The sequence below is a fragment of the Nilaparvata lugens genome, unplaced genomic scaffold (genome assembly GCF_014356525.2).
Source record: "Nilaparvata lugens isolate BPH unplaced genomic scaffold, ASM1435652v1 scaffold6126, whole genome shotgun sequence".
Taxonomy (NCBI): domain Eukaryota; kingdom Metazoa; phylum Arthropoda; class Insecta; order Hemiptera; family Delphacidae; genus Nilaparvata; species Nilaparvata lugens.
The window spans coordinates 14,773-24,603 of record NW_024091889.1 but is presented as its reverse complement, the minus strand read 5'-3'; the positions used below and the strand labels follow the sequence as shown (position 1 = coordinate 24,603).

At 36.2% G+C, this 9,831-nt stretch overlaps 2 protein-coding genes across 3 annotated transcripts; both read right to left on the bottom strand.

Annotated features, from left to right (window-relative positions):
• Window positions 1-478: 478 nt before the first annotated feature.
• LOC111055793 lies at window positions 479-5,269 on the bottom strand. Of its 2 annotated transcripts, XM_039445082.1 has the most exons (3): window positions 4,778-5,269; window positions 3,244-3,681; window positions 479-513 (listed from the first exon to the last, which is right to left on the bottom strand). In XM_039445082.1, the coding sequence occupies exons 1-3, from the start codon at window positions 4,811-4,813 to the stop codon at window positions 493-495; spliced, it is 495 nt and encodes a 164-aa protein (XP_039301016.1). In that variant the 5' UTR covers window positions 4,814-5,269; the 3' UTR covers window positions 479-492. The 2 variants fall into 2 exon arrangements, with proteins under 2 accessions (XP_039301016.1, XP_039301015.1); XM_039445081.1 differs by lacking the exon at window positions 4,778-5,269 and having other exon boundaries at window positions 3,244-4,700.
• LOC111058158 lies at window positions 5,266-7,793 on the bottom strand. Its single transcript, XM_039445080.1, has 3 exons — window positions 7,716-7,793; window positions 6,737-6,851; window positions 5,266-5,655 (listed from the first exon to the last, which is right to left on the bottom strand). Exons 2-3 carry the CDS (start codon window positions 6,770-6,772, stop codon window positions 5,266-5,268), a joined length of 426 nt encoding a protein of 141 aa, XP_039301014.1. The 5' UTR covers window positions 6,773-6,851; window positions 7,716-7,793.
• Between the last annotated feature and the right edge of the window lie 2,038 nt (window positions 7,794-9,831).

The following is a 9,831-nucleotide window of genomic DNA, read 5'->3' as shown; positions in this document are numbered from 1 at the left end:
ATTACTACATTGTTGTAAAACGATCTGGAAATGTTGCAGAGCTAGAAAGCGATGGTGCTATCTGCTTTGTCGAATGATAGACAAGGATAGCAGCACCAATCTTAATCAAATACTGCCATTATAACGATGACCTCACTTATAGGCTACCACGGAATATCTTCTTAAGCAGGTTTCGCATATAACAGTGACAGTAAAAATATACAGTAACTGCTCAAAGTTGTAATGGTATTACTGATACTCACTCGGCCGGGCTGAGTGGCAATAGTTCAATAAATTACAACTTTTGGGAATTATATTTTTACTGTTGTAAGTGAATCGACCTTTATGATATCTTTTCTCTAACAATACTCACTTTGGGTTTCCCCTCCCCACCACTCTATAACAGCTGACTCAGCATTATCTCGGTCTTGCGCCGGGCTAAGTCTGTTCTCAGGCTGCACCCTTGGGTAATTACCGAGCACCCTGCTCATGGTTTTCAGCAGTGCTTTCTCCTCACATCCACACGTCATGTTCCTACACAACAAATTCACATCTGTTACAAACTTGTTACAGTTTGCTATAATATTTTTCAATTTTTGGAATAATACATTTCTATACTTTGGATGAAATATTTTGTTGAATAAATTATATTACTACATTGTTGTAAAACGATCTGGAAATGTTGCAGAGCTAGAAAGCGATGGTGCTATCTGCTTTGTCGAATGATGGACAAGGGTAACAACACTAATGTTAATCAAATGCTGCTATTAATAACGTAAACCTCACTATAAAGGGATGTATTTAGACTTATTTTCAAAGAGTTGCTCGAACGCCTATTGAATGAAACCGCGTAGAGCTGTTTAACAAACGGTGCCCCTGCAACAGGGCACTTGCACCTATCGAGCGCTTGCACATATTTCAATGTGAATTACAGTATGGAGAGAAATATGAATAGTATAGCCTACATTTTATGAGTAGTCCCATCTGAAAGATAATATGTTATGGCAAGCTACATTTAAATTTATTACAAATATATTCATGATTTGTTTCTGCATAACCAAGTATTTTAATATGGCTACTTGAATTGTTCAATTATTATATAACTTACTAGCTGGCCCAGCGAACTTCGTACCGCCAAATAGTTAATGCATCTCGTGACAAACTTTAGCTGGATGCACACCTGAGGAAGCGCGATGCGGCATTTTGCATCCAGGTGCTTCTTGCTTATTGGTTTGAATGGAAGAGCTCACACACACTGAATCGGGCATGGCGTGGAACGGTGTGATAATGCCAACGATCTATATATACTAACTAGTATTATTTTAGTTAGTATATAAATTACTATTTTTAATAGTATATATAATATATATACTAATATAAAATTACTATTTTATTACTGTAAGTTAGTATATAAAGATCGTTGGATAAGGCAATCTCCATAAGATCAACACTTTGTATCACCAAACCGCACCTCCTCAGGTGTGCTTAGCCTTAGCTTAATCTGATGCACTATATTTTTATGAAAATTATCCAACAATCAGTATTTACATGTATATTTCAATATGGACTTCCTATGTGCTTAGTTAGTTGTGCAGCAGTTTGTATTTTTAGATATAGTTGAATGCTGCATGAAAATTGTATGGTATACCTCCTTGCTGCTGATTTTCCCGTGCATATTCTAAATTTAATTCGAGTTCTACGATCCAAGTTTCGACGTCGTTCGTACCGCGGCATTATTATTAGAATTAAAATTTTGTGAATCAGAAAGAAATAGAAAAACATATCTATCGACGGCTGTTGGATGACGCAATGATTATAACAGCTGATTTTTAATTCTGTGTGTGGCCAGCTCACAAATCTTCTCTCATAAGGATTACATGTAAACTTTGAAGGACCGAGGGAAAGAGTCCTGAAGTCGGATCATAAATTTGATAGGCCATAAACCTGCTCCTGAACATAACAAACACAACTAAAAAAATCATCAAATTCGATGCACACATAAAAAAGTTATTGAATGTCAAAATTTGAGGCTCGATTTTCATTTATTATAGACTAGTACTCTTTTGAAACTTTTTAAAGGGTACTCCTTATTTCTATAATAATTATACATTGTGCCTACAACATAAGGCAAGAAAAGACATTGCATTTTTTGGAAGTTATCATCAGATTTATTAATCCAACAATTGATCAAAGATAGGCCTACCTTGTAAGCACTTGAAAATGTATATGGTTCAAAACAATGTACCTATAAAAACTGGGTTTATGACATTTTGGACTGATCGACCAAAAATCGATGTGTGTGTGTGTGTGTGTAACTGGCTAAAGACAGGCACAGTATAAGAGACCATCAACGTTATATGGGTAGCTTCACTAAAAATATTTATTAGGACTATTGGCTTGTTTGTGTTAACAATGAAATTTGGAACAACGTCTTATACCATAGAATATATTATTTTGCTATCTTTTCTTCATGATATTATTCAACACGCTGAATTATTTCAGTATTGCCAAATCGTTTGTACGCTATGGTGAAATAAATATGTAAGCAACCAAAATATTCAATTTCGATCATAAAGATTTATTATCAAATCATGAGAATATATATTTGCTTGGTGAACAAAATTTAATATTCTAGGTAGAATTGATCATTATTGACAATAATCAACAATTAATATCAGGTAAAATTGAGAATAATTTGTAATAGTAACAATTAATGTCATATCAATTTGTAATTGAGAATATTTATTTTATCAATTTGTATATTATTTTATGGCAAATGAATGAATTTCGAAATAGAGCAGGATGACTTTAATCACAGCTATCTACTGCAGAAGACGGTGGTAACAGAGAATCGGCAACTGTGTAGTCCTATCATTTGCACTGACTAGGCCATAAGATGAATCTCACTATAGACTATAGCTGAACACTTGTGTGTTAATGTGCCCTGCTAGTGGGTGTGGGTGGTTCCACTGCAACGCAGGCAGGCTAACTCCTCTCTCTCTCCTCTGTCATATTTGCCTACAGTGCCACAGTTGGATAGTTCCACATCTCACGGTTTGCGCATGTATGCGCATAGCAGGTGACCATTTGGAGGTGTCGTTTCGCAGCCAAACTGACTGCCTCAATCACAGTTAGTAATTAGTATTTAATTAATTAGGTCCATAAAAGGGATCACTAAAGTGAAGCCCACTGGGACACGTCAAGAAAAGTAAAAGAAAAACAACTGCTCTAATGCAGAAATCAAATAAGAAAATAGGCACTCACCACACTGCTCTCCAACTCACAGAGTGAGTACAGAGGATGATCCGCCAGCAGGCTCTTCAGAGCCCCTCGAAACCGCACAGCAGGCGGTTCCCTGGCCAACAGAGGCAGCCTATTATAGAGGCTGATGGACATATTATTGGCCAGACCAGTCCGGGTTCTGCTCAGCCTCTGGTAGGGTAAATTCAGCCTGAGTCTACCCCTAGTCTCATACGGGTGGAAGCTTTGTCGGGTTACGAGCAACCCCACGTTTGCATGTGTTCTGCAAAGGGTATGAAGAACATAGAGGGAGAAGACGGTGAGGATCCTCTCTTTGATAAAGAGCGGGCGACAGTGGGCCAATCTACCAGCCCCACAAATAATCCTCAGGGCCTTCTTCTGGAGACGAAGGATTCGGGCGACATCTGTGGCTCCACCCCAGAGGAGGAGGCCATATAAAATCTGAAAAAAGCCAAAATAACACATTTTAAGATAATGAGGTGGCACACTGTATTTAAGACCTCTCAGCAGGAAAACCACTCTGCTCAACCTGGCGCAGACTGTCTCAATGTGCTCGCCCCATGAAAGCTTCCTGTCAAGGGTAAATTCTAACTGTTTGACGGGGGCAAAATTGTACTCATTCCCATTTCTAAGACTGAACACAATAGACTGTGTTTTGTCTTCATTGAGGAGAAAGCGATTGGCAGAGAACCAGTCCGACGCAAACGCCCCAGTCTCCACCATAGCTGCCCTCAGCCCTCCCATCTCGCGACCAGCAATGAAGAAGGTGCTGTCGTCCGCATAACAGACAACACACCTGAGCTATGTCGAACTGAAAATTAGAAACTGTTAACTGAAATCAGAAACAACAGAGGCCCCAGGACAGAGCCCTGAGGCACTCCACAGTCAACACAATCCCTGATCTCAGAGAGAACTCCATTAGCCAGCACCGCCTGTCTGCTACCCCCCAGGTTGGCCTCAATCAGATTGAGAGGAGACGGACCCACACCTTAACTTACTTACTTGATACTTGTCTATCAAGCAACATACTCATTGGCAAGCTTAAGCTTGTCTATGAGAATAGCATGATCCAGTGTATCAAGTTATATCTGCGGTTACTCGGGAGTATTATTATATTTCATTTCAATAGTTGAAACTATAATCAAACTAGCCAGCACTGCCAGCAGACTCGCTTCGCTTACATTATTTGTCTAGCCAGGGACCCCCGGCTGTATCATCCAAAAGTAAGATCAGCAGATCAGCAATTTTTATTTGGGCGTTCTTCCTTCTGTCAAAAGAGACTTTCAGGCTCGATTCAATCACCAGCTTCCTTTGAATTATTTAAAGCAGGGTTGCAAAAATCTTTATTTTTATCAGATTTAATAAATGTTCAGTTATTTCTCAATTGATAGTCAACTTAGAGTTGAAATCAACTCTAATTGGATTAATGTTAACGAAAATTTTTATATTGATTTAATTTATTATTATAAACATAAAATTGGTAAATAAAATTATTTTTCAATTGGAAAATGTGGAATTCAATATTAATATTTATTACCAATCTACAGTTGGTAAAATTGGAAGTTCGGATCATTTCACTGATTCGGGTCAATCGGTCTCGTTCACTGCCACGACCCGTTCAAAAAGACCCGTTTAATTGACTGTCAGCTTTCCTATAAACAAGCAAAAAAGAAAATAAAAAAGGTTCGCCCCATTTGATGGGTAAAAACATAAAAAGAAAAGGTTTACCACAGTTGATGAACAGATCTTTTGAAAAAATGTGATCCGGATTACTCGTTCACATTACTGTTCCGTTCAATTTGAACGGGTCATGACCGAACGACAAATCTCTAGTATAAAAGGGATTGAAAATGCAAGTTCCCCATTATTGCGTTCACGCTGTTCTCGATTCTCGCTTGTTGTTGCCATTATTTTTGCTCTCTCAAGTCTCGTAGTCTTAAGAATCCTAGTTTTTAGTGCTTATTTAGTGTAGTTTGGTTACGGTATTTAGTCTATTTATTTCTTTAGTTAAGTTATTAGTTTAGTTTAGGTTAGATTACGCCCTCGAAACCGCACAGCAGGCGGTTCCCTGGCCAACAGAGGCAGCCTATTATAGAGGCTGATGGACATATTATTGGCCAGACCAGTCCGGGTTCTGCTCAGCCTCTGGTAGGGTAAATTCAGCCTGAGTCTACCCCTAGTCTCATACGGGTGGAAGCTTTGTCGGGTTACGAGCAACCCCACGTTTGCATGTGTTCTGCAAAGGGTATGAAGAACATAGAGGGAGAAGACGGTGAGGATCCTCTCTTTGATAAAGAGCGGGCGACAGTGGGCCAATCTACCAGCCCCACAAATAATCCTCAGGGCCTTCTTCTGGAGACGAAGGATTCGGGCGACATCTGTGGCTCCACCCCAGAGGAGGAGGCCATATAAAATCTGAAAAAAGCCAAAATAACACATTTTAAGATAATGAGGTGGCACACTGTATTTAAGACCTCTCAGCAGGAAAACCACTCTGCTCAACCTGGCGCAGACTGTCTCAATGTGCTCGCCCCATGAAAGCTTCCTGTCAAGGGTAAATTCTAACTGTTTGACGGGGGCAAAATTGTACTCATTCCCATTTCTAAGACTGAACACAATAGACTGTGTTTTGTCTTCATTGAGGAGAAAGCGATTGGCAGAGAACCAGTCCGACGCAAACGCCCCAGTCTCCACCATAGCTGCCCTCAGCCCTCCCATCTCGCGACCAGCAATGAAGAAGGTGCTGTCGTCCGCATAACAGACAACACACCTGAGCTATGTCGAACTGAAAATTAGAAACTGTTAACTGAAATCAGAAACAACAGAGGCCCCAGGACAGAGCCCTGAGGCACTCCACAGTCAACACAATCCCTGATCTCAGAGAGAACTCCATTAGCCAGCACCGCCTGTCTGCTACCCCCCAGGTTGGCCTCAATCAGATTGAGAGGAGACGGACCCACACCTTAACTTACTTACTTGATACTTGTCTATCAAGCAACATACTCATTGTCTATGAGAATAGCATGATCCAGTGTATCAAGTTATATCTGCGGTTACTCGGTAGTATTATTATATTTCATTTCAATAGTTGAAACTATAATCAAACTAGCCAGCACTGCCAGCAGACTCGCTTTGCTTACATTATTTGTCTAGCCAGGGACCCCCGGCTATATCATCCAAAAATAAGATCAGCAGATTAGCAATTTTTATTTGGGCGTTCTTCCTTCTGTCAAAAGAGACTTTCAGGCTCGATTCAATCACCAGCTTCCTTTGAATTATTTAAAGCAGGGTTGCAAAAATCTTTATTTTTATCAGATTTAATAAATTTTCAGTTATTTCTCAATTGATAGTCAACTTAGAGTTGAAATCAATTCTGATTGGATTAATGTTAACGAAAATTTTTATATTGATTTAATTTATTATTATAAACATAAAATTGGTAAATAAAATTATTTTTCAATTGGAAAATGTGGAATTCAATATTAATATTTATTACCAATCTACAGTTGGTAAAATTGGAAGTTCGGATCATTTCACTGATTTGGGTCAATCGGTCTCGTTCACTGCCACGACCCGTTCAAAAAGACCCGTTTAATTGACTGTCAGCTTTCCTATAAACAAGCAAAAAAGAAAATAAAAAAGGTTCGCCCCATTTGATGGGTAAAAACATAAAAAGAAAAGGTTTACCACAGTTGATGAACAGATCTTTTGAAAAAATGTGATCCGGATTACTCGTTCACATTACTGTTCCGTTCAATTTGAACGGGTCATGACCGAACGACAAATCTCTAGTATAAAAGGGATTGAAAATGCAAGTTCCCCATTATTGCGTTCACGCTGTTCTCGATTCTCGCTTGTTGCCATTATTTTTGCTCTCTCAAGTCTCGTAGTCTTAAGAATCCTAGTTTTTAGTGCTTATTTAGTGTAGTTTGGTTACGGTATTTAGTCTATTTATTTCTTTAGTTAAGTTATTAGTTTAGTTTAGGTTAGATTACGTAAGGTTAGTTTAGGCCTACGTAAGTGTTTAGTGTTATAGTGCATAGCATTCGTATTTTTGACTTTGAATTTGAAGGTAGGCAACAACTTTTACTATAATTCAACATTAAATTGATTTAAATCCTATGATTCATAACGAACTCTCTTAATACTTCACATACCTACCTATGGTATTTCATAATAATAAATTAGCTCTTTTTATATCAACACATTTGAAATTTAATCAGTTCAAAATTCAAGAATAAATCTAAATAGATTATTCATCTCATTCCAAAACTATTGTAGGCTACTGTATTTCATTATAATCAGGCTATATTGATATTCATATCATGCTATTATGCCTCATGATTCCAATCTCTTATTTTTGTTTGGTTCAACTCTCATAATATTGTTGTTAATAGTTTGTGTAATAATTGCATTGAATTTAAATTTGAAATAGGCTAATCAGTATTTTAAATTATTTGAATTATAAGTCTTACCTTTTACGATAAAAGTACGTTGATCCAGTAATTCAGTAGCCTTATTTCTTCAACAATTTATTAGGCTATTCACAAAATCACTTTATAAACTTAGCTTCAAATAACGACATAGCAAATAATTTATTAATTTTCGGAAATATGCATAAACTTCTTACTTTTACCTCTTACGGTAAAAGATAAGTTGGTTGTCAAATAATTAACATTTTTCTACTAGCTCAAGGTACCTAGCTTCAACCCATACTCTATAATCCAACAATAATTATTAAAAAACAGTGGAATTGTTAATCTTTTGATCCACCACTAATATTAGGCTACTAATACTTTAAAACCATGTTTTATAATAATAGCTCTTAATTTATCAAAACTCTATAACTTAATTCAGTTTCAGATTCGTGATTAAATCTGAATAAATTATTCATATTTTGATTCCAGTCATTTAGAAGTAATCTTTTGTAATTTGTTTGCTTCAAATGTCATAGATACTGACATTTTAACTTATCTCATTGAATTTAAATTTGAAATACTCTCATCGGTAGAGTACTTGAGAACAATTATTTGAGTTTCATCTTAACACATATAATGGATACCTAATTTTAATCACACAATATAAATATTTTAATTATCTACTGTAGCCTACACAATATAAATTTCTAAAGAAATCCATTCAATCTATTAATAGGCGTTATTTATGTTGATATTGTAAAAAACAGAGTAAGTATCTTACCTCTCATGGAAAGAATAGTTGATTCTCAAATACCGGTAGTTTTGAATCCAACAATACAAAATCACACTAGGCCTAGGCTACAATATAGTTTCACGACATAAGTTAGTAACTTGCAATATATAATTAAACGGACGTCACCACATCAAAGAATGTGAATATCTTTTTACTTTAAAGTTTTATGAAATATGATAGTAATATAATTAACTTGAAATATGCATAAACTCTTCTTTACTAATTCACAACACTACACTACATACAGATTCAAAATAAACAACTGAAAAGAAAATGAGAGGTTAGTCAGGTTACCTTGAACTTGAACTTGATATTAAATCAAAATGGCATTGAATGAAAAAATAACTCTCGGTCTCAATCAGCACAGTATTGCACATGCGCTGGTAACGATTTTTTCCCGTTCCATTCAGTCATCTTTCAATGTAACGCTCTTTGTGATGATGTTTACCGAGCACCGTGACTGGAGCCAATCCTCATTCTATTTTAATGATATTATAATTTAATGATGATTTATCATTGAATTCAATATAACTAACTGAACATAGTAAAAGTATTTCACATAAATTTAACTGAAATAGGGAATATTTACATATAAAAAATATAATTTTGAGGAATATTACCAAAAAACAAACTGAATTCTGAAAGTCAATATCATAAACAATATATATTTTTTTCCAATAAAAGAAAGATTACTTTTGAATAATATGATCCATATAATATACCGGTTGTTATTTAACTGAAGTCAGCATATTGCCATTTCAAAGCAAAAACCTAACCCAACCTTTCACATTCGAAAAATTTATAAACAGAACACTTGATAAAAACCTCCAATTTCTTCCAGCATATTGCAATTTCAAAAAGAAATCCTAACCCCCTAACCTTCCCTTTCACCTTTAAAACATCAACAACATAACTCTACCTGGACCCTAGCGCCTTCTAGCATATTGTAATTTCAAAGCAAAAACTTAACCTACCACTATGAAACATTATTAAATATAACCTAAATAAAACCTAACCCCTAACCCTTTCACATTTAATAGGTACTTCAGATTCATTCGACATCTTTAGTGCAAAACATAAACTTGTGGTCTATTTTCTAGAACTAAACAAATATTTTATTTTATGGATAGTAAAATGCGAGTTGAATCTTGTCGACACCCAATCAGCTGGTCGATACTCAAAGAATACTTTTGAATAACTATGTGGTAACTGTGACCGTTGCTGGTCGTTACTCTGTATCTTTGACAAAGAGAAGCATTTGTTGTCAGTCGTCAGACCAGCTGATACCTCTAACCTCAAAGGCTTAATTGAAAATTTTAGGTTAGTGATTGTTTTTCCAAATGGAGCAGCAATAAAAAATAAATACTTAGGCATGAAAGA

Bases quoted from the DNA above. Each gene is read 5' to 3' on its own strand.
- LOC111055793 (XM_039445081.1), bottom strand. From the start codon at position 3,984: ATGGGAGGGCTGAGGGCAGCTATGGTGGAGACTGGGGCGTTTGCGTCG. The intron at 514-3,243 runs GTGAGTGCCTAT...TTTGTTGTGTAG, and splicing joins GTGAGTTGGAGAGCAGTGTG to GAACATGACGTGTGGATGTG.
- LOC111058158 (XM_039445080.1), bottom strand. From the start codon at position 6,772: ATGATCCGAACTTCCAATTTTACCAACTGTAGATTG. The intron at 5,656-6,736 runs GTAATAAATATT...GGCTTTTTTCAG, and splicing joins ATTTTACCAACTGTAGATTG to ATTTTATATGGCCTCCTCCT.